Below are 25001 nucleotides of genomic sequence, written 5' to 3'. Positions count from 1 at the left end.
TTGAAGAGTTTGCAAGTAAACCATTTTTATTTATTTCTTACTAGTAGTCCTTTTCCCAGGCTGGGGGAAGAGAGAAACTTTGGAAAGAAACTTTTTAAGGAAATGTTTGGGAACTCACCATAGGAGCCAATGCCTAGGGGCCAAGAAATACAACGCCTCTGTTTCTTTCCCCTCACATTATACACTGTTTTTGTTCAGGCTAGTCAATAAAGTGCTATCTGGATTTATTTCTCTCTGGACTCCGTCTGCATTATTTAAGTGACTTTGCTAACATGTACAGGCACCTTTTCCACATCGATTGATGGGGATTGCCCGCACCATCTCGTGGTCCTGTCTCTTTTAGCCGTGGCTTCCATTTTGCATTGTGCCACACATACACACATCATGGCATTTTGTGACGGATGCCCATTGCACTTCCCATTTCAAATTCCATATGGGACCATTGTCCTCCAAAGATTGGAGACCCCCCCTACTAACATGTAAGCAAGGCACCTATGTGCAAAGCACAGACTTGGTTAGGTGCAAATATCTCAAGCAGTGAGGAGCTAGCAAGTTTTAATCTGTTTTAGCATTTTAACTCTCTGCACGTTTTAAAGTATCGCAGATCATTCCTGATTTTGTCATTTCACCTTTTCATAAACCGCTTTGAGGTGTGTGTGTGTGTTTGTTTTAAGAATCAAACGGCGCATAAATTTGACAAAGCAATTAAATAAAGAAATAAATATCAGATGCCACAACTCAGGAATGCAGTCCAAAGATTCTTTAATGAAACAACTTTCTTCTCACCCTTTAGCCCTTAAAATCACCCCTGAAAACTGCCCTTAAGCAGAATAAGCACCGCCATTTTCCTAGAAAAATAGGTGCCAGAACTCACCACAAACGCCTCCCTTGTTCTCTTAGAATGGCACCCAAGTGAGTTCCAGCTGAAAAAAGCCCTGATTGCAAGATCTAAAGATGTGCACAATTGCAGATACACCCCTGTGCATGATTGACCCCATCCCACTACAGAGAACATAGAGAAATCAACCACCCGGGTTTCCCCTCCTTTTCCCCCTTCTGAGTGAAGCAAAGGGACCGCTCTGGCTTCCGTCGAAGGGTCTTCTCCAGCCACCTGAGGTTATCAGGGCAAGTAGTTCAGGTTGCAGCACCACATGGCAAATTTCTGTTTTTTAAAGGAAAAAAAGGCCAGAAGAGATTGGGTGAGAATGATGAACCTCCCATTTCGCCACTGAATTCCACCCTCTTCAACTCAGGCCCCTGTAAATTCTGGCACCTGGGGCAGAAAACCCAAACAGTGGACACATGCACTCCGGGGAATGGGAATTGGGGCCCCTGCATTACGTTAACACCCGTATCGCCTTTGTAAGAACTCCATCTTTTAGTGTGGCAGCATCCACACTTTGGAACTCCCTGCCTATGGACATCAAAGTGGCAGGACTCCTTTTTGGCACCTGCTAAAAACATTCTTCTTTAGACAAGCCCATCCAGGTGCTTAGAAAGCTGGCGGGACTTTTAATCTGTTTCAGTAATTAAACTTTCCCTATACATTTTCCTTGTACAGTTATATTTCTTGAATTGTTACAAATACCTTGTACACATTTTCTTTTCTCTTTTTTGCAAGGCCCCTCTTTCCCAATCAAAGAGGATGTATAACTTTTATGAAATAATAAACTCGGGGCACAATTCGTTTGGGAAGTTCTCCTGCACAGGCCCTTTTGGAATGAATGGGGGCATGGGGGGGAAGGTGGCAATGGAAGAAATTCTGGCCAACAGGGATCCTTTCAGGACACAGTAAAGGTAAAGGGACCCCGACCATTAGGTCCAGTCATGGCCGACTCTGAGGTTGCGGCGCTCATCTCGCTTTATTGGCCGAGGGAGCCGGCGTACAGCTTCCGGGTCATGTGGCCAGCAGGACTAAGCCGCTTCTGGCGAACCAGAGCAGCGCATGGAAACGCCATTTACCTTCTCGCCGGAGTGGTACCTATTTATCTACTTGCACTTTGACGTGCTTTCGAACTGCTAGGTTGGCAGGAGCAGGGACCAAGCAACAGGAGCTCACCCCGTCGCAGGGATTCGAACTGCCGACTTTCTGATAGGCAAGCCCTAGGCTCTGTGGTTCAACCCACAGCGCCACCCGCGTCCCTCAGTAGGAGGGAGATAAATGAAATGAAACTTTACTATGGGAAGTGAAAAGCGGGATGGGTTGGAGAGGGAGCCTGCCAGGGGCAGCTAAAGAGATCCTTGGTGGTAGTCAAGCTATAGCCAAAAGGTAGACCTTCCTCACCCCAGACTCCCCTGTTCTCATGGCTACTAGCCAGAATAGCTCTGATCTGCCTCCAGAGCTGGAGTTAAAATATCAGAACAGAATAAAATTCACAGAAGCGTTTCCAAGCTCAACATCAAGAGGCAGGGAGTTCCAAAGGGTAGCTGCTGCCACACTAAATGATCAAGTTCTTATGAATACAGAAGAGGGATTATGGGACACTGTGCGCCCCCCGCATTATTTCCCAATTCCCCTGTTTCTTATGTCCCCCATTCTCTCCCCAAACGGAGATTTAGGCACTCCCACCCAACACTGGCATACAATTTAAAGTCTCTCTTCTCACCGGGACAATGATGACATCACGGCAGAAGGAACAGGCGCAGTTTATGGGGAACGGCCAGGGGATTCCGCCTCTCAGCCTCTCTGCAGGAGAAGACGGGGAATAAAAAAATTATCATGCAGTTATGGCTGTGCCCACATCGCAAGAGCTAAAGACTGATACCTCTGGCATTTTTGCCTTGGAGCACTTACGACACAATACAATATCTTTATAGTGGTACCTCTAGATGTGAACGGGATCCGTTCTGGAGCCCCTTTCGCATCTATAAGCAAACGTAACCCGTGTCCGCACGTCTGTGCGTGTGCGGGTCATGTTTCGGCGCTTCTGCGCATGACGTCATTTTGAGCGTCTGCGCATGCGCAAGCGAAGAAACCCGGAAGTAACACACTCCGTTCCTTCTGGGTTGCCACGGAGTGCAACTCGAATGTGCTCATCCCGAAGCACATTCAACCAAGGTATGACTGTATTGTCATTGTTCCATACAGAACAGTGAAATTGAAAATCTACATAAGACATTCAACCCCTCCTAAAAACTCTGAAACCCCATTTTAAAATATACTATAGAGACTCTTTATGCTGGTTTAGAACCAGAATTGCATTTGTGTAGAAACTGTTTTTCAGGCAGCTAGTCCTGGTCTCTATAACCCTGGACCTTCTTCCAGAAGGCAGAAGCTGAAAGAGATCATTTCCGGGGTGCGCACTATCCTGCGCTATCTCTGCAGCTTTCTTATGGCACCTGGAAGCGTAGATTTGATCCAAGGTGGGAAGAGTGCGCCCAATTCTTTTCTCTGCGGTCTTTACAACCCAGGACAGCACTGTTTTTTCTCTGGCCGTGCAGCTCCCAAAACACACACACAGACCATAAGTTAGTACACTCTCCACAGTGCAATGGTAAAATGCCATCAACAGGTCCTTTGAGAGTTTGTTTTTTCAGAGGATTCTCAGAAAATATAACCTCTGCTGTGCTCTCTTCATCAGGTCTTTGCTGTTCTCTCCCCAGGTTAGGTCATCTCTCAACTCCATTCCCAGAAATCGAAACACCGAGACCTGTTCCGCGCACTTCCCCTCAATAATAAGTGGCTGAATATTCCATTTACATTTCCTAAAGTCCACAATTATCTCTTTTGTTTTCTTTTAGTTAAGGTGTAAGTTGTTTTTCCTGCACCACCAAAGGGATGAGGAAGGTGGGTGGAGTAAATTAAAGAAATCAAGGCATCAAAAATAATAGAAGGGCATAAAAAAGCAACACGGTATATCTGGGAAAGACATTGTTAGGTTGGTAGAGAGCTTAAGACCATTAGGAAAGCCAAACTCCACTATATACTGCAGAGAGGGAGTCCGGCCTGCATTTGATGCAGATAAAGTCCCACCAAGCAGCTTAGGTTTTTTAGAGTCCTCCAAGCCTTTGGCAACACATAATATTTGAGTTATTTTTTTCTGCCACACTTTTTATTTATTTTTTTACCCACACGGAAGTTGCCAGTCTCGCAAGGTTTTCCATTGGGGGGCAAGTGAGGATTGGGGGGCCGCTGACATTCATGTCAAGGGTCCCCGAATGCTGGAACCTTTAAACCGACCATCCCCTAGATTTCGCTGCGGCGAAGTCAGAAGGAGATTCTTGAGCCGGTGCAAATCTCACCAGCCGTCTCAGCAAAACGCGCCCCTGAGTGACACTCACCGTTGAATAAGTTCTGGCAGTGTGTCCTTATCGGAAACAGTTCCTCTATCACGGAGCCCTGCAAAAAGAAAACCCTCCATGCGTCAAGAGAGAGGCAGATGGGAATCATGGAACTGCGGACTTCAAAGGGGTCCCCGAGGGTCATGTAGTCCAACCCGCTGCAGTGCAGGAACCACGTCTAAAGAGTCCATGACGCATGGCCATGCAGCCTCCAAATGAAGGAGAATTGGGCCACCTTCTGAGGCATCGCACCTTTCCTGCATTTGCACTTGCTTTCCGTAGAGGGAAGAAAGGGAGTGGGAGACCACCAGCCCTTGGGCCAAAGGGGTGGACTAGATGCCTTTTGGGGTCCCTTTCAAAGCAACTGGAAGGAGACTGGGGGAAAGGTAGGTAAGTAGCACTTCTACCAGGGTGTGTTGGATAATAATAATAATAATAATAATAATAATAATAATAATAATAATAAATTATTTGTAGCCCGCCCATCTGTCTGGGTTTCCCCAGCCTCCCTGGGCAGCTTCCAACAAAGATTAAGAAATATTAAAATGTCACACATTAAAAACGTCCCTGAACAGGGCTGCCTTCAGATGTCTTCTAAATGTCAGGTAGTTGTTTATCTCTTTGACATCTGGTGGGAGGGCGTTCCACAGGCTGGTGCCACCACCGAGAAGGCCCTCTGCCTGGTTCCCTGTAGCTTTGCTTCTCACAGTGAGGGAACCCGCCAGAAGGCCCTCAGCGCTGGACCTCAGTGTCTGGGCAGAACGATAGGGGTGGAGATGCTCCTTCAGGTATACTGGGCAGAGCTCTGAATGGCACAGATCAAGAGCTGGAGGGCTTTGGCAAATGCTATAATTTTAGAGGCGTGAAGACCCCAAGGAAGACCAGATAGCAGGGGGAGAACCATCGAGCCCAGAAACCGCAAGATGCAAGGCGGGTGAGGGAGCATATTCTGTGCATTGCAACTAACATCACTTCAGCACCAGTTCCACTCTGTCATGGCTTCCCCTCAAGGAATCATGGGAATTGTAGTTGGGTGTCAAGGCTGGGGGGGGGTTGGTCTCTGCTAGAGGTCCCTGCCACCCTCAAAACCACAGGGCCCATGATTCCCTAGAGAGAGGGAAGAGATGTGTCCATCGTTTTAAAATCTGTGCGGTCGATATGCCCTACAACGGCCTGGGCAAAAATTCATGAGATGTTGATTTTGCCCAACTAAAAGCTGGAGGGGGGGAAAGGGCTGAGTGAGGTCAGCTCCATCCATGACCCCCACTGCCCCATTAAATCACCCGATACTTACAGAAACCGTGCAAGGGCTCCCGCTGCAAGCAGCTGTAATCTGGAGGTCGCTGGGGAGAGAGGAATGAGCCGCTGTGATGTGAGGGCAGAGCAACCCTTCCCCTCCCCAACTTTCAATCCCAAGCCAGCCCCAGGTCTCTTTGCATCTTCCAATCTATATGGCCTCTTTCCTTCCTTGCATTCACAGCCTGAACCCTGCATCCCTGCTTTCTTAGACAGGCTTCTTCAACACCTACTCATCTGGGGACCTTCCAGAGTGTGAGTTGTGTGCAGGGAGGAAGAAGCGTCAAGGGTGCCCACAAACAATGCTCTCTGCCCCAAGCCCACCACAGCTGCCCACAAGGGCCTCTATCCACGGGCCCAAGGGACCTAATCCAAACTGGGGGACGGATCCTTGCATGCATTACCTTATTAGATCCACCGATAACAGCAGCAGTCCTCTGCTGCAGTCAATGGCCGGGCGGAGAATTATTCTCAGTTTCTGAAATTGGGATGCAAAGGTAATCAGAGTGAAACCGAGGGTCAGGGGAGATTGAGAGGAATCCGGGGGGGTTTTTAGGATGGAAGAATGAGGAAATCCCGACTAAAGAACAGTGGCAAGAGAAACTGATGGATTATGTGGAATTGGCACATAATTGACACATAAACTACATGACAATGAAAACTGTGACTTTAAAGAAGAATGGGAACCTTTTACGAAGTACTTAAAGGAACAACAAAATGAACTGGACTCCTTGGCAGGTTTGGAATAAACATTCACAAACTCTTTATCGGTAATATAGGTAAAGGGTATAGGAACCCCTGACCACTAGGTCCAGTCGTGGCCAACTCTGGGGTTGCGGCGCTCATCTCACTTTACTGGCCGAGGGAGCCAGCGTTTGTCCACAGACAGCTTCTGGGTCATGTGGCCAGCATGATTAAGCCGCTTCTGGCGAAACCAGAGCAGTGCACGGAAAAACTGTTTACCTTCCCGCTGGAGTGGTACCTATTGATCTACTTGCACTTTGACATGCTTTGGAACTGCTAGGTTGGCAGGAGCAGGGACCGAGCAAAGGGAGGTCACCGCGTTGCAGGGATTCGAATTGCCGACTTTCTGATCGGCAAGCCCTAGGCTCTGTGGTTTAACAGAGCCACCCGCATCCCATAAAGCGAAATAAGCATGTGCAAAATTAAACGCGAAGCTCAGGTTGCACAGAGGAGTGGCTCGTCTTTCACCAATTTATTGCCTTTCATTTATAGCTGTGTGCTGGTTGCTTTTAGGAAGCTAGAGAGCACGTGTGCCTAACAGTTCATCTTTTCAGTACAGCAGGGTGTGGAGATCAGGGGAGACAGACTTCTTGCTGAGACCAAGGAGCAAAACAAGAATGGGGGAGGGAAATAGGTGTAGATAAAATCTTCATTGAGGTTTTCAGAAAATCCCACCCCTGATTTTGGGCTCCTGAAGGGTCACTTGCCCGGTGTTTTTACTTACCCCTGTGGCTTGAAGGAGGTCAACAAACTCTGACTGGGAATAGCCAATATTGATACGCAGGACAGCATCAAGAATGACAGCGTTAGCAGTAAACTGGATGGAGATGCTTGTGCACGAATACTTCAGCAAAGAAGGAAGATCCGCTGGACAGTTAATCTGTGGGAGAAGAGGGTAGATGTGATCTCTCAGGATCATCTTTCCTGGCTCTGGCGCACGTCACCAGTGGGGTGGAAGTTATCAATCAATCAATCAATCAATATTTATTACGGTCCAGAGACCCAACAGATCGTTACAAAGCAATGCACAATTCAGACAGCCTACCTCCAGGTTAAACAAGCATTTTGTTCAGAATATAGGGATCCTTGGTTCTTGCAACCACCGATAAAAACTTTGCCACTGTTAATGTTCTAGCATTTGTCCGGTCTTCCAATAGGAACCTGACATAGCGAGCCTCTGATTTTCCCGGGAAAGGTACCAGCAAGGGTAATATCAGTTCAGCCCTGGCTTGCTTGTAATTCGCACAGTGCAGCAAAATATGTTTTTATAGAATCAATGTCTTGGGCACACGAGCAAAGTCTGTCCTGGCAGGGAACTCCTTTCAACCTGCCATGCAACACTGCAGAAGGAAAGACGTTTAGTCTGGCTTTGGTGAATAACCTTCGATCATTTGGTACTGTCAGGTTTTTAACGTAAGGTGTTATGGAAGTTATCTTTTAGAGGGAAGACCAATTTGGTATTTAAGGAGCTGTCAGTCAGTCAGTCAGTTTTATTGCACATAGTCAAAGGCTGCCACAATGTACACAGAATCATTCAACAATTAAATGAAAATATACTGAATTGATACTTAAAACATTTATATTATCAAGACATCACCTACTCTGAACAGATCTATAAAAGTACCTTACTATACAAATTAAGACATTAAACAATAAAATTTGTAAGCTAAAATTATCAGATGACCACTAATATATTAAATATAATGTTAATTAATACAATGTGCAATTATGTTCAGAGTCTGCTGATAAAGATATAGCTTGATGTAGATAGGGTCAAATAAATTCATCTCCTTTACAGTTGGTGGCTACCTTGGCTATATAATTTGCTCTAATTTTCCCGCTAAACCCCAGGAAGCGCTTTGTGGCAGGAAGAGCTGTTGGACAGCGGAAGAGACTCTCTTGGGATCTTGTGAACTCTCCCTCTTTGCAGGTTTCCAGGCAGAGGTTGGGTGGCCATCCGTCAGGGAGGCTTTCAGATGAGATTCCTGGACAGGATAATAGATTTGGATGGCATGCCTACCTCTGGTATGGAAAAGCAAAAGTGCATAAAGGATTCCACGATCATTTAATAAGAAGATCACTGTTTAAAGTATGGGAGGAATACAAAGATTTATTAGAACCCAAAGCGCCATGGTGGCTATCACCTATTGAAGCACTGTCACTTGAAAGATTGGGTGGAAAAGGAGAGTGGCCAAGATATAGAGAACTGTTGTGGAACAAGAGGGGAAGTTAAAACTGAAAGAATATGGTGAAATAAAAGAACATCTTCAAAGCTGGTTACATCACAGACAATTACAGGATATATTTAAGGAGGATAACCAAAAAGGCTTCTCATATTCGGCTTCCAACTTCCAAAAGGAAGTGATAGAAGAAAACACAAAAATATTTTTAAAAGGCATATAATATCCTTTTGGAATGGGAAACCAAAGATGAAGAAGTAAAATCAGTACTGATTAAATGGGCGCAAGATGTAGGACATAATATACAATTTCAATAATATACAATGACCCTGGGTGTCCCTTCCAGCTTTACCGTTCTATAATTCTATGAAATCAACTTATCTCACCAGGAGATGCTGGCTTTTTTGTTTAGAAATTGCTAAGCATTGGTTTTCTGCAGCAGGCCTGTCGATAAGATTCGTGGCATGCTCAGGGGTGGCGCTGTTGCTCTGGTTGAGAAACTGACCTGCCAGTTCAGGGAGGCCAGAGGCAATATCTCCCCATATGAGATGGGACAATCAACCGAGACAACCTCCCCAGACCCACAGAAACATCTGGAGAGACTTATCGGAGAGATTTCAATACACATCATAAACTTCTTCTAAGCAGCGATTCCAGCTATAAGCTGCTGCTGTTTATTGTATTTTAAATTGTGTTTCTCTTACGTGGGAAAACAATAAAATGCTTTTGAAAAAGCCAGCCCAGAGGATTCTTCACTTTCAGCTGGCTTCACACTTTGTGTGACAGACCAGCAAATCCTGATTCAGCTGGCAGTCCTTCCTGTCCCCATTGAAGCCCCTGAAAACAGCTGCAAAACTGCTCCATAGACAGAGCGGAGAGATGTGCTGGCGACAACACAGGCACTAGCCAATCGGCTCCCGCTGCGCAGCATCAGCTGAACCGAGCTGCAAACTTGCAAGGCTGGTTTCCAGAGCTTCTCCTGGGGAGAGGAAAAGGGTATCATTGTCCTGAACTTGTTGAGGGGTGTTTCCAAAGTGGTCGGTATCGCTCCCAAAAATGTTGTGTCCATCGCTCACACGCAGGGGAGCCAAGAAGCCATTTCGCCACCCTGCCAGCCCATGAACAAATCTCTGAAAATCTCCCCACCCCCTGACACACCCAAGGAACATCTCACAGCCAAGGAACATCTCACGTACCTCAGGAATGTGGCTCATTATTAAAGTGGTGGTCACAGTCGACTGTGGAAAGAAAATACATCTTGATTATAATGTTCTGCCATGGTCCCCCCCCCCCCCCATGCTGGGCTCTGTTCAAAGAGTCAACCAGCAGACACGCTGTCTGAAAGGATGTCTCCCTGGATAGAAGAGGAAACGGTTGTCCTGTTGCAAATAGCAACCCTTATATAATACTACCCTTATATTTATGACAGGGGCTGGATCTACATTGATCTTACAAAACTTTATTTTTAATAACGTTTAGAATGCCCAATGGCAGTTTCCCATTGTCGGTGGCTCTCTGCTCTGCAGCACCCCCTGGTGTCACATTTTAATAAGACATTTTTAACGTTATCAATGACAAGTGTAAAGGTAAAGGTAAAGGTACCCCTGCCCGTACGGACCAGTTGTGTCCGGCTCTAGGATTGCGTGCTCATCTCACTTAAGAGGCCGGGGGCCAGCGCTGTCCGGAGACACTTCCGGGTCACGTGGCCAGCGTGATGAAGCTGCTCCGGCGAGCCAGCACCAGCGCAGCACACGGAAACGCCGTTTACCTTCCCGATACAAAGCGGTACCTATTTATCTACTTGCACTTAAGAGTGCTTTCGAACTGCTAGGTGGGCAGGAGCTGGGACCGAACGACGGGAGCTCACCCCACCGCGGGGATTCGAACCGCCGACCATACGATCAGCAAGTCCTAGGCACTGAGGTTTTACCCACAGCGCTACCCGCGTCCCTAATGGCAAGTGTACTACTGTCCTAAGGAGATCTTGGCTAATTGTTCTGGGGTTTTTAAAATGTGGGGTTTTAATTGTAGCTGTTCCTTTCTGTAGATTTCCCCATTTTTCTAAAACACACACACATCTGCTTTGAGATCCAGATGTGAAAAGCGGAGAGTGTTTGTGTGGGATGTAATCCATTGGAGAAGTCAAATTGAGTCAATTGCGTCAATCACCCATCTCCTACTACCCTCCTGAGAAAAACCCCACCCTCCCACTATATAGAAGGGTCTGGTGACTTCTGTTTCAGTGTATCTGAAGAAGCGTGCATGCACACAAAACTCATACCAAGAACAAACTGAGTTGGTCTCTAAGGTACTACTGGACAATTTTTTAATTTTTTAAATTTATTTTGACTGCATCAGACCAACAAGGCTACGTACCTGACTCTAGTAAACTTCTTGCTACTTTTAAGGAAAGACTCTTGTGTCTTTATTCTTTTAAGAAGGATAAAAGGCAACACCAGGAATTATCCAAACTGGATTGCTTAACTAAAGAGATTCAAACAAATCTGCAAACTAGTTTCTTGCTATATTGAGGGGGAAGGAAGAATAATACTTAATCAATATAGCCTTTCCTACTATCCTTACTTTAAGCAGATGAAGCAGAATATTAATTGCCCAGATGAACAAACTGGCCCCTGAAGCTCTGAATCCCAGGGCTTCAGCTGAATCAGATCAAGCAGCCATCTTTGCACAGGCTTCATATTTCACTGAGCGGGGCAAAAATATTTCTGGTGTTGACCCTCTGACTCAGTGCTTCCTAAAGGTGGTGGAATCAACTTGGGGGGGGGCAGTAGGATGGGGGGGGGCACTAAGAGGCAAAGGGGGGAAAGGGCACTGGAGGTGTCAATGACTTCCAGACTTTGAAAAGCTGGTAGCCCTGGATCAAGTTGATCACCTCGGCTGCATTAATTAAGCTAAACGAACAAATAAACAAATTGGATTGTGGATAAATGTGCAATTAATTGTTACTGGTTTGAAATTTTATTGTGTTATTCTCTTCCTGGGCAGGTTGTGCAAACCGCTGCTCTGAATGATGGTTTTTTTTTAAATAGGGTAAGCACTGGGGGTGAGATTATGGAATCAAGGGGGCAGTGCGCCCCCCCCCCCATTGGCACCCACTGCCTCCAGCTTGTTGTCAATTGCCCAGGGAAAGGGCCCTCATTGTGCAGAACTCACCTGGGTGAGCTCAAGGCTGAATAATTCTCTTGCCATCAAAGTTGAAAAGATGTTGCCCATGTCAGCTTCGTTAAAAAAATAACAGATGTGTCCGTCAGGAACGAGGGTGGCTGGTGGGTAGTAGATGGGATAGGTGGGCCACGGAACCACAGCTCCTCCGCAGGACATTTGAGGCTGCAAGGAGAACAAGAGGGGGGAAATTCAGTGGGAGCCAACTGCAGTTGCTGTGATGGCCTAGGATTCGGACTTGAAGGCTGAACCTGAGGGATCCCAGCCTGCACAGGATTCCCCGCCTCCAGAACCAGGCTGAGGCTTGAGCCTGAAGGGTCCTCACCTGTGCTGGATCCTCAGGTGCAGGCATCAGCTGAGTCTGCTCTGGCTCCTGAGGTGATGGAGGACCCATTGCCTGCAGGTGCTCCACTCTCAGCCCCGTCAGAGGAAGGTGATGTTGCCTCTGGGTCTGGTAACCCTCCAGCCTCTCCTGAGCTGCAGAGGCTCAGGGCAGAGAGGCGGAGGGAACTGTGTTCCTGCAGGAGGAGTGCTCCCTCCAGGCCAGGAGAGGCGAGTCACCTGAGGATTGGGGCTGCCCTGTGCCTCGGGACAGATAAAAGCCGGCCAGCCCCAGTCCCAGGGTGCAGGAGCAACATTGTTGGTTGCTAGTTCCTGTCTGAACCCTGTCCTGCTTTCCTGTCTGCGCTCCTGACCCGCCCTGGCTCCCGGATTGCATGCCTGTTTCTGACTTCACCCGAATCCCTGCCCTGCACCCAGCTTCAGCTACTACGGACTGTCTCCACATTGCACCTCTGACCACGGGCCGGACTTGGACCTCGCCTCTTGGGTCACCCATGGGACCAGCACAGTCGCCGTGAGTCAGCCTGCGCCCGAACATAAGATCTGGAGGCAACAGGAAAGCCACTGGCTGGAAAATGACCCAAGGCAGGTCCAGCGGCCATTCAGAAAGCAGGTGGGAAGGTCAGAGCGCCAACTGCTAAAGGAACTGCCAGCCCAGAGAGCAGCAAGCTGAGACTCCTGCGCTGCAACCGGTGGAGCTAGATAACCCTTGTGGCCGGGGCATAGCGTGGGTTGCTGGCACCCGGGATGGGGCAGGTGTTGCAGCCCCCGGTGGACTAGTCAGTCCTTTCACCGGCCAGCGTCTAATCAAGAGAGTCTCTCTTGCAAATCGCCCCAACCTGGGAGATGGGGGCTAGAGCAGCGGCGGGGGGGGGCACCCTCCTGTTCCCACCCTCTCAGCCGACCCAGGGGCGGGGTGGGCAGGACCAGCCACAAGAAGGAGGCCAACACGTCGCTCCAGCCATGAAGGTCCAGCCTGGGCACAGCTTGCGGCCCCGCAACTCCGGCCTCAATGAGGAATCCTGTCATGGGCACCCCCTCAGAAATTTGTGCCTGGGGCCATGGTCCCCCTGGCGCCCCCCAAGCTATGCCTTGGGGTCCCTTCCCCCTACAATTCTATGAGCAAGACAGTTCCAGCCTCTGCAGCAACAAGGAGGTGACCCTATTATATTGGTATGCGCCACCCCAATCTCCTTGTGGGAAGAGACTCCAGGGGATTCCAGGTGCTTCATAGAATCATAGAATTGTGGCGTTGGAAGGGAACCCAAAGGTCATCCAGTCTAACCCCCTGCAATGCTTGCCCGGGTTCAGTTTCCTTGGAGCGAAGTTCAGTGGCTTTATTTTCACTTATATGAGTCCAAGATGGAGTGGCTCACAGCATTAGTTGTGGCTCTCCCAACCTGGCTCATTCTTTCGGGATGCTTGGGGACAATTGATTGGCAGCAAAGGTCCTTGTCCTGCAAAGACTAGGGCTGGGCGATATATCAATCTATAATCCAAAACCGGTTTGAAGTCCATATCATGATGTCGGTTCCGTAATTTCTGGCCTGGCAGTTTATCGTGAATCATGATGTGTGTTAGCTCAGGGTGATGTATCATCCCAAACTGGTTTGAAGTCCCCTATTGTGATATTGGTTTCGTAATTTCTGACCTGCCAATATATTGTGAATCTGTGTGCGCTATCCAAAAATCACGATGCGGGGAAAACTGTGAAGCCAGCCGATGTACATAAAAGGTAGACCATTAGGTCCAGTCGTGGCCGACTCTGGGGTTGTGGCGCTCATCTTGCTTTACTGGCCGAGGGAGCCGATGTACAGCTTCCAGGTCAGGTGGCCAGCATGACTAAGCCACTTCTGGAGAACCAGAGCAGCGCACGGAAACACCGTTTACTTTCCCACTGGAGTGGTACCTATTTATCTACTTGCACTTTGACGTGCTTTCGAACTGCTAGGTTGGCAGGAGCAGGGACCGAGCAACGGGAGCTCACCCCGTCGCGGGGATTCGAACCGCCGACCTTCCGATCGGCAAGTCCTAGGCTCTGTGGTTTAACCCACAGTGCCACCCGCGTATGCCTGTACGTAGCTTGATCCTTATTTCAGGCATAGTGATTATCAGTATATTGCAATGTTTCGCTGGTGATATATCACAATCTTGAGATATCGCCCAGCCCTAATTCTAGCCCTCCCTCCCTGCGTCCATCATTCAGACTGACCCCCTCTGAGCCTGTAACAAACCTCCTAGAAGATGAAGCCACTCACCACAAAAGGTAAATCCAAGTAGCCGGAATTGATTTGAGGTGGATAGGGCCTTGTGCAGATGTACTGGCAGCCTGTGAAGAACGGCGTTGGTGCTGGGGGAGAAAGATCGGGAGTTTTTCAAAGCTGGACCACAAAGCACAGCAGAACAAAAGCCGAAGCAGGGATGGCTGGCAGCTCTTGGGACTGATGGGGGACTGATGGCCAGAGCAGCAATATCAGGCAGAGGCCACACAGTCTGGTCTCCATCTTGCCCCCTGCTGAGTTCTGCAAGGGACAGCACTGAGACTAAAGGGGGGGGGAGAGGCGGGACCAACCTCTGGGCTAGAAGTACATGATCGGCAGGGAGTTCTGAAGAATAGGGACTTTCACCCCACCCCAAAAATCCAAATGAAACTTTTTCCTCTTAAAACCTCTACTTCAAAAACAGAAAAAGGAGAATCCCAGGGCTGGGAACCAAAGACCTATTTAATGCTAGACCTCATTTTGGACCCTCAGACCATCAGCTTTAGCCTCCTCCCTGGTGACCTCATTCCTAATGCCGTTTTGTGTCCTCTGCGTTGGCCAAAACCCATTTGCGTTCATTTTCAGAGCAGAGTTCAGCTACAACAAAACAAATTCCTTCCAGTAGCACCTTAAAGACCAACTAAGTCAGTTCTTGGTATGTTAGTTGGTCTTTAAGGTGCTACTGGAAGGAATTTGTTTTGTTTTGACTATGGCAGACCAACACGGCTACCTATCTGTAACTAGAGTTCAGCTACGTTATTGGTTTCTGCAGTGGCCAACTCTGGCCATCACTGGGTTACTGTGAAGGCGTAGAGTTTTACCTTACACTGGCTAAATATCATCTTATTGTGCCTGTTGTAGACATTCTAATCTTTTGCATAGCACTTTGGAATTTTAAAAAAATATCAAAGCAACTCGTAAGTCTTTTAAGTAAACGAGTGGTGCACCCCATTAGCGCTTACGAAGTTGGAAGCCAAAGACGATGTTCAGTCGCGTCATTATGTTCGGGGCTTGGCCACAGACCTGCAGAAAAAGAGAAGGTCCAGTGGGTCAGAACCTTGGAACTCCCTGCCACTTGAGATCAAGCAGGTGCCTTCATGTACCCTTTTGGGGACCTCCTAGATGTGGGATGTGATCCACTGGAGCAGTCAAGTACAACATTACCTGTATTGCTAGAGTAGACATACAGGGGATGATCGTCCAGCCAGTCAAACTTCCTGTTCCACTGGTCTGGAGTGTCCTCCCTCTGCATGTGACCTGGGAGATGGGCACAGCCCTGGCTGACTCCATAAAAGAGCCGAGTCACGCAGCCATCTTAAGCTTTCTCTCTCGCACACATTCACCTCCTCTCCTGCCTGCTGATCTCTTACTGAAGTGCTGCTCTCCTGCGGCCATTTTGTTCTCTTAATGTAATTTTGCTGTCTGCTGGCTCTCAGCCAGCAGCACAGGAGCTCAATCTCCATGTGAGACGAACTCACAGGTTGTTATGTAACTATCAGCTAAAGCCTGCCTTTCAGGGATCAAATCGTGAACTGAAATGTGAGTAAACTTCTTCAAAATAAATTGAAAAAATTGATGCTTTTGAATTCTGGTGCTGGAGGCGACTCTTGGGAGTCCCATGGACTGCAAGAAGATCAATCCTCTCCATTCTGAAGGAAATCAGCCCTGAGTGCTCACTGGAAGGACAGATCCTGAAGCTGAGGCTCCAAGAATTTGGCCGCCTCGTGAGAAGAGAAGACTCCCTGGAAAAGGAGGGCCCAAGGAGAAGGGGACGACAGAGGACGAGACGGTTGGACAGTGTTTTCGAAGCTGCTAACATGAGTTTGACCAAACTGTGGGAGGCAGTGGAAGACAGGAATGCCTGGCGTGCTCTTGTCCAGGGGGTCACAAGGAGTCGGACACAACTAAATGACTAAACAACAACAAAAATAAAGCATAGATGCAGAAGAGACACCAGATTCCCCTGAAGAGAGTATTGCAGAGGCAGAGGCTTCCCATCAACTGAATTTGCTTCCTGCTTTTTGGAATCGCTTTGTTGCTGTGGGGCCGCTAGCAGAGGAAAGATAAAATGCTCTGTGAGACCTACCACAGGATCCAGCACGGGGGCCAAAATTTGTGCCACTACTGGCAACTGCAAACTACAAAAAAGAAGAAGCAGGAATTAAGTTAGCAGAGAGGTTCTTTGGAATCCTGCTCCTCTTTCCCTTCTTCATATTCTGTTGTTATTACTCATTTCATTTATGCATCGATTCCCATAACTGCAATTGAACCAGCCCCCCCCAGAAGATATCCCTTGTGCCCTGCCAGCAGGGGGTGCTGGAGAGCATGCAGGGTGAAGATCAGATCCTGCTTCCTCACGGCCGGCCCAGCAGCTCTGGCAGAAAGTGGGTTAGGGTTGGGTTGCAATACGGCTGCGCCCTCTCCAGGAATGGGGTGCAGGAGTGAGCCCCTGCCCCATTGCTGCAGCCGGCTCCCTCCGCACCACACCCCTGGGGGGGGCACCTTGCAGACCCCACCTGGGCAGCATTTTCTTTCTTTAAAAAAAATTATATTTATTAAAGTTTCCAATAATGCACATAAACACAAACAACATTACAAACAAACAAACATACACAAACAAAAACAAGTATAATTTCAATCCTTTTTATTTCTTAAACCTTATTTCCCCGACCTCCTCATACCTCCCCCCTCTGTATTATAATTTCATTATCCAATCAGCAAATCCTCTCCCTTATTTCCCATAGTTTTTAATCTTTCTTTTCCTTTTCCTTAATAAACACCGCTGAAAACCACTAATTTTTAAACCCATGTCATTCTAGCCTTCATTAATTTTTCATTAGCCTTCATTAATTTTACAGCATTTTCATGCACTCCACCCCTGCATGGAAGCTGTAGCCCTTTGCCTTTCTGGGTCTTTCTTCTTGGGCGATCCCTCGTAGCCGAGGAAGACTGTCTTCCATAAACACGGTTTGACCAGTGGAGGCCAGTTCTGGACCCACACCTCCTTCCACAGTGGAACATGCTGCTATCCTAGATCTGGTGATAGACTTGGCTGGAATCTCACACAGCTTTGACGGCTCAGGGCATTTCCCCTTGTTGTGGGAAAGAGAGGCGCTCGACCCACCCCCGCCTGTCCCGTCCCCCCACCAAGGAAAGGAAGTTGAGCGTCACCTACTCGATCAGTTGGTCTACTTTGACTTCCACGTACTCCGAAGAGCAGCTGCCGACACTCAGCCCCAAAGGTACCACTGTCAGCCGGACGGTAGCACAAAATGCGACGCTCACTGTGGCCGGTAGAATCCTAAGCAGAGAGGAGAGGAAGGTCAGCTGCTATCCATCCCTGATTCGAGAGGCGAGGCCGAAACGAGGGCTGGGGGTTCAAGGGCCCGGCAGGTGCTGATGCAGCACTATGGCTGCCCCCACCACCCCAGACGAGGAACGGCTCAGTGGCCAGGCGTGCGCTCTGAACACAAATGGTCCCGGGTTCAAATCTTGGCATCTTCAGATAAGACTGGAGAGCCACTGCCAGGAATGGAGCAGAATCAGATTTAGGGCATTGCCAGTGGTTCCTCCGCGCAGGGTGCCTAGCCAAGGGGGCACAGAATTGTGCAGATCTATAATGGAGAAGATCCATTTGGGGCAGCCAAATTTGGGGCTTGCACGGGGCGCCATATTGGAGGAATCAAATGAATCAAATGGGATTTAGCTGCCCCGGCATCTCTGGCATCCCTTCACCCCCCCCTCCCGTGATGGGTGAATCTTTGCAAAAGACAGCAGTTTACAAGAAAGGAATAAGGAAGTGAGGTTATCTTGAGAGGGGGACTAATCTTGAAATTTGCTTATAAATCATGTTCCCCAGCGGAGGAACCAGTGGGGTGGAATTCTTGTGATCTTCTTCCTTGCTTCTAAAAATTTTATAATCTTGCTCTGTAAATGCTCATATATCCTGCAGCAATATTACAGGGTGGAACGCCCTCCCATCAGATGTCAAAGCGATAAACAACTACCTGACATTCAGAAGACATCTTAAGGCAGCCCTGTTCAGGGAAGTTTTTAATGTGTGATATTTTAGGGTTTTTTTTGTTTCTATGGAAGCTGCCCAGGGTGGCTGGGGAAACCCAGCCAGATGGGCGGGGTACAAATAAATTATTATTATTATTATTATTATTATTATTATTATTATTATTATTATTTCAAAAGTTTACCCCCCCCCTGAAAATTTAAGAGCCAATATTTTCAGCCTATTAAAGTGCTCAAGGAAATGGAATCTGTAAAATATAGCCACTAATTTTACTCTTCGGTTTAATTTGCATGCAAAAGCCAGGAAAATGTCATTAGAAATGCTCCTCTAGACAAAGGCGAGAAATGTCAAACTGTTTTTATTCCCTTCTCTTCTGCTCAATATTTCTTAGATGATAGATAGATAGATAGATAGATAGATAGATAGATAGATAGATAGATAGATAGAGATAGATAGATAGATAGATAGATAGATAGATAGATAGATAGATAGATATAGCTAGAGATACCTATTCAAAGATATACAAAAATACAAACCCACAGCAAAGTATCTTTTTATAATATACGGAATTAAAACAGCTACTTAATCGGGGGGAAAGAACAAAGGCAGAAAGAAAGAATGAAAAGGAAGGAAAGGCCTTAAGAGAAAGAGAAAGAAGAGAACGATGGCCATATTATGAAGGTCCATCCAGAGCGCAGACAGCATGCAGTTAGATGACCAGGAAAAAGCAGCTCCCGATCTTTCTATGTGCCTTTAGCCATGCTGTCAGGGGATGATGTGAAATGACAAATCATCTGGAGAGCCACCCTCCCATCTGATTTTTCTTTAGCGCTCTTAAATGCAAGACAGAGGGTGTCATGAGTCAGGCCATGTATTCCTTTCATTCATTGTTGTGCATATTTCTTCTGGGCACGTGGAGATGTTCCTTCCCTTGCCTAGTGAGCAAAGGCCAGGTTTGTCCCTTTTCACCTCTGGGGTTGCCTTTCCCACCCACCCAGCCAGAGCAGCCTGGCCCCTTACGCCCAGCAGGCACCACGGGAACAGCAAGAGCTTTTCTGGAAGGGAAGGGTGTGCCAAGAGATCAGCACCCCCCTGTCCTCAAACCACAGAGGTCACGGCCAAGGGGAGAGTCTTGCCGTGCGGGAGCAGCCGGGCAGAGCGGGCGCAAAGGCTTTTGCGGTTTTGTCTTTGCAACTTTAGGCAACGAAGGGTCTCCCAAATCTGCCCAGCGACCCGGGATGCATCTTACTCACAGCAAAGAGCACTTGATCTGGACCACGAGGCACACAACCACGTCCACGCCATAGGGCGGCCTGAAAACCACGCTCACACGCTCAGACTTCAGGACATCAAATCGGCAGCTGCAGAAATGGAAAAGGAGCTGTTAGGAGGGGGCTGAGCAGTGCCTTGCGACACAACCCTTTGCCAGCCATTTCCATTGCGGACAAGGGATCTTCTGACTGTGGTCATCGCAAGCTCCGGTGTGTCAGCATTTACTACTCTGCGACTGCAGAGTGTGACCATCAAAAAGCAAAAAAGGAAAGAGACTGCCCAAGTATTGGGGTCTTGGGTTTTTTACCCCCGTGCAGATACATGCGCTTTTGAAGCAATTCATTAAGAGATACAGGCCACATAATCTCCTGCAATGATTTTGCAAAGTTTTTTGCAGATAAAGTCGCTCAGATTCGGGACTCCACCATGGGAGCGGGGCCGGGGCGGGAGAGCGCTAGGGTCCTGTCTAGTCAAGTGGCGTGGGATCAATTCCAATCTGTTACCTCCGAGGATGTGGACAGGCTGCTTGGGCGAGTGAAACCAACCACCTGTCTCCTTGATCCTTGCCCATCCTGGCTTATAAAAGCTAGCCGGGAAGGGCTCGGCGATGGGCTTTGCAGGGTGTTGAATGCTTCTCTCTGTGAGGGAGACTTCCCAGACCCGCTGAAAGAGGCGGCTATCAAACCGCTTCTTAAAAAACCATATTTAGATGCTGCCAATATGGTCACACTGGTTGATGATCTCCAGAGGGCTAGGGACAAAGGTGAGAGCTGTTTCCTAGTTCTGCTGGATCTCTCAGTGGCTTTTGACACCATCAACCAAAGCATCCTTCTGGACCGTCTAGAGGGGCTGGGAGCTGGGGGCACTGTTATACAGTGATTCCGCTCCTTCCTCCTGGGCTGTGTACAGAAAGTGGGGGGTGAGTGTTCAGACCCCTGGGCTCTCACTTGTGGGGTGCTTCAGGGTTCAGTCCTCTCCCCCATGCTTTTCAACATCTACATGCAGCCGCTGGGAGAGATCATCAGGAGGTTTGGGCTGGGTGTTCATCAGTATGCGGATGATACCCAGATCTACCTCTCTTTCAAATCAGAACCAGTGAAGGCAGTGAAGGTCCTGTGAGTGTCTGGAGGCGGTTGGAGGATGGATGGCGGCTAACAGCTTGAGGTTGAATCCTGACAAGACAGAAGTACTGTTTTTGGGGGACAGGAGGTGGGCAGGTGTGGAGGACTCCCTGGTCCTGAATGGGGTAACTGTGCCCCTGAAGGACCAGGTGCGCAGCCTGGGAGTCATTCTGGACTCACAGCTGTTCATGGAGGCGCAGGTCCATTCTGTGTCCAGGGCAGCTGTTTATCAGCTCCATCTGGTACGCAGGATGAGACCCTCTCTGCCCGCGGACTGTCTGGCCAGAGTGGTGCATGCTCTAGTTATCTCTCACTTGGATTACTGCAATGCACTCTACGTGGGGCTACCTTTGAGGGTGACCTGGAAACAACGACTAATCCAGAATGCTAGACTGGTGACTGGGAGCAGCCGCCGAGACCATATGACACTAGTCCTGAAAGACCAACATTGGCTCCCAGTACGTTTCCAAGCACAATTAAAGCCCTAAACGGCCTCTGTCCAGTATACTGGAAGGACCATCTCCACCCCCATTATTCTGCCCGGACACTGAGGTCCAGCTCCGAGGGCCTTGTGGCGGTTCCCTCGCTGTGAGATGCCAAGTTACAGGGAAGCTGGCAGAGGGCCATCTCGGTGGTGGCACCCACCCTGTGGAACGCCTCCCACCAGATGTCAAAGAGAAAAACAACTACCAGACTTTTAGAAGACATCTGAAGGCAGCCCTCTTTAGGGAAGCTTTTAACGTTTAACAGACCACTGTATTTTAATATTTTGTTGGAAGCCGCCCAGAGTGGCTGGGAAACCCAGCCAGATGGGCAGGGTATAATAAATTATTATTATTATTATTATTATTATTATTATTATTATTAAGCATCTGATTAATTAGCAAAGTTCTATTCAGGTGGGTGACAGCCATTGTTTTAGAGACCAATGGTTTCCAAAGTGGGCAGTACTTGTAGGAATGGTTATAGATGCTAGGAGAGGATCTATTTATTGGATATTATCCTTCCTTGCTCACATTTTTGAGTGCAGAAGAGTGCCAATCCTTTGCAGCTTAAAAGGGAAGCTTTGATAGGCCAGCTCTAGCCTTGAAGTTTCAGTAATCCAGGATGCTTTAAGGCAGACTGGATTCTCCTGGTATTTCCCTTTTCTTCGGTCTCTCTTCTTAAGAGACTCCACTGGCATCCATAAATAATCAATTCTGGGCCCATAGTCTTTGTACGGGGTGCTAAGAGGCAAGGAGGTGTTGGGGGGGGGGGGCGCTGGAGTTGCAAACAACTTATCAGACTTTGAGAATCTGGCATCACTGGATAACATTCATCCATTTGATTGAACAGCTTCATCTGGGTTTTGAATAAATGTACAAGTCATCATGGCAGTTTTGAATTTCACTGTGTTGTTCTTCTTAGTAGGTCATGCAAACCAACATTCTGAATAAGGCTTTCTAGAGGGTAAGGCAAGGGGCATTGCGGATGGGCAGTAGCCCCCAAAAGTATGGGGCCGCCAGAACAACATAACACCAGTCCTAAAAGACCAACATTGGCTCCCAGTACATTTCCGGACTGAGCTGTTTGCTCCAGTCGCATGGCTTTAACCAGCCTCTTTTGTTTCAGAAAGAATGGAGTCTGAAACTAGCATTTCTCTCCTCTACTTTTACCTTTTATAACTAAGCAACATTTTCAACTGCCTGTGCATCTTTTCTGACTGCTGTATGGAAAAGCACATGAACCTGACCTTTGGACAGTTTGTAAGTAAAGCACTTTATGACTTACCGGACATGTGGCCTCTTTCTGTGCTAGGGAAGTGGGATAGCTTGGGGAAAGCTTTTAAAAGGGGACGTTGTGCAACTCACCAGAAGGACACATTTGAAAGGTTTCACAGCCTATATTTCTACACTTCTCTTTGCTGCGTGTTTTGCCATGCTAAAGCTCTGCTGGAGAGTTTTCTCACCAAAGAGCACTTGCCATAACTTGGGTCTTGGCTTCCAGAATTCCAAGAGAAAAAAGAACCCGGAGCAACATGGAGAGGGGAGCTTGTCTCCCATAAAAGCATCTAAACTAATGACTTCCTGGCAGGTCATTAGTTACTCACCCAACCAGGCCAGGAAGGGTGGGGACAGGGAGCTGCTGGATAGGACCTTGCAGGTATTGCGCCCAGTGATCTTTTGTGGAAAGGCAATCTGTAAAGACAAAACAAACAGGAGATTATTGGAGAAGGGAGAGGCAAGGACCAGGTTCTTCAATGCCCTGGAACAAGCCAGGGTTGGTGCAAGCCAGCAGTCTTCCACCTTCAGCACTGGGAAAGTCATGGCCGTGAGAAAAGTTCATTTATTTCAGTAATTCAACTGAAAAGGTGAAACTAATATATGAAGTAGACTCATGACATGCAAAGTGAGATATGTCAAGCCTTTATTTGTTATAATTGTGATGATCATGGCATACAGCTATTTACAATCCTTGTTTTGCTGATTTCATTTAATATTCTAATTTTCTGAGATTTTTAATTTGCGGTTTTCATCACCATGATCTTCACAGTTATAACAAATAAAGGCTTGACATATCTTGCGTTGCATGTCATGAGTCTATCTCATACATTAGTTTCACCTTTTAAGTTAAATTACTGAAATTAATGAACTTTTCCATGATATTCTAATTTTCCATGTTTCACCTGTATATAAAGCTGTATAAAAAAATTAGAATCAGAGGTCAGCTAGCTCTTACAGAAAGATGCCGTTCTTAATTGCCTGCTCAAGCCTGATGGAATAATTGCAAAAGTTTTCAGCAGGTATCTGGAAGTTGGAACATCTGGCTAAGCCTTTCCCGCCTGGGAAGGGAACCCATCTAGGAGAAGGAAAACGGTCACCCTAAACCTCCACTGCCTTGCAGGGCATCTTTGGGAGAAGCAAAGTCTCTGCTTTCCTCTGGACCACATCAGTGGGGCCTCTGGGCATCCCAGGACCTCCAAACACACTGCCCAGACTTGTGCCCTAGAGAGGTCGCTTTGGTGCTGCTAGTGCAGCAGTTGGACTTCACCCCCGGAGGCACACTCCAATGTCTCTGAAGACAGACAGATGCCAACCACAACCCTATAGATGCCACACAGCTTCAGAATGCCTTAAAGGTCGTAGCTGGTGGTGCACAAGGAAAGGTGCAGGCCCAAGAACTCTCTGCGCCCTCGCAAAACTACAGTTCCCCTGGTTCTCTGAGGGAGGGGAGGCATGGCAAGGAACCATGTCTGGAACCTGTTTGTATGGGTTGTTGTTGCATCCGAGAAACACACCAGACGTTGAGCTACCTGGGGGTTTTCTGCAAAATAAATAAATGGTTGGCTTGGGGATTTTAAGTGGCACATCTGCAGTAAGGGCAGCTTCACTTACAGTTTTCCAGCCCGGTTTGAGTGACTCTGCAGCCGCTGATGCCCAAGGCGCCATGGAAGGAGAGGACAACACTCAGAAGGGCGACACTCAGAAGGACGGTCTGGGCCATGGCTGCTTCTGCGGCAACCTGGAGAAAGAGAGACAGCCGAAATGCATCAAAGGGCTTTGTTTGGCCCCCTTCATTAAAGCAGCCCGTCTCTAGCTCACAATTTGAAATGAAAGTATGTTTAATTACTGTTGAAAATGATATGTTGAAAAATTAATTTAAAATTAAATTTAAACAAAGAAGACCCCCTTCCAAGTCTACCCCACCACTTCATCTCGAACCGCCCCTCCTCCCAGTCTCCTTACCTTCTGTTGCTGGTTGATCTGGGCTGGGTGGTTGGTGGCTGCCTTGGACAGCCGTCCCTCAGGTGGCAAAAGGTGTGCATTATATAGACCAGTAAGGCAGGGCCAGTGGAGCCGAAAATTAGGAAGGCGTGGCCAAAATAATAGCTCGGAGAGAGGGGTCGCGCTGCAAAGAGCCAAGCCACTTCAGACTGTGAGAAAAGGTTGAATGTGCTCCTTAGCTATGAACAGGCCATTCAGACCAGGAGCAGCCTTGCTGGTGCACATCATGGGCTCTGAACTCAATGCTTGTTGAGTGTGCTGTCTTTGGTGAGCTTAGGGTAGAAAGAAAGAAAGAAAAAGAAAGAAAGAAAGAAAGAAAGAAAGAAAGAAAGAAAGAAAGAAAGAAAGAAAGAAAAGTCAGGGGTTTTTTTAAACAAGGTTCCTCACCCAAATTCTACAGGTTATTTGGCTGCTATCTGCAAAACACATTTCTATCCATTAAGCCTGAAAATACATTATTTTTCAGCTTCCAGTTTGATGCCATTTGTTCTAGATAAGAATCAGCAGCAGTTTTATTTTGAAGTGGCATCACCAAG

At 47.7% G+C, this 25001-nt stretch overlaps 1 protein-coding gene across 1 annotated transcript; it reads right to left on the bottom strand.

Moving 5' to 3' along the window:
• Window positions 1-758: 758 nt before the first annotated feature.
• Window positions 759-24719, bottom strand: LOC309344242 (uncharacterized protein). Its single transcript, XM_081866490.1, has 16 exons — window positions 24427-24719; window positions 24076-24202; window positions 22791-22878; window positions 19562-19669; window positions 17463-17588; window positions 16374-16425; window positions 15250-15310; window positions 14285-14376; window positions 11676-11849; window positions 9698-9739; window positions 7046-7201; window positions 5982-6055; window positions 5576-5624; window positions 4282-4339; window positions 2607-2686; window positions 759-1162 (listed from the first exon to the last, which is right to left on the bottom strand). The coding sequence occupies exons 2-16, from the start codon at window positions 24182-24184 to the stop codon at window positions 1121-1123; spliced, it is 1311 nt and encodes a 436-aa protein (XP_081722616.1). The 5' UTR covers window positions 24185-24202; window positions 24427-24719; the 3' UTR covers window positions 759-1120.
• Between the last annotated feature and the right edge of the window lie 282 nt (window positions 24720-25001).

This window comes from Podarcis erhardii (assembly GCF_964252035.2).
Source record: "Podarcis erhardii genome assembly, chromosome: 6".
NCBI lineage: Eukaryota > Metazoa > Chordata > Lepidosauria > Squamata > Lacertidae > Podarcis > Podarcis erhardii.
Note: the sequence above shows the minus strand (reverse complement) of the source record. Positions and strands in the feature narration are given on the sequence as shown.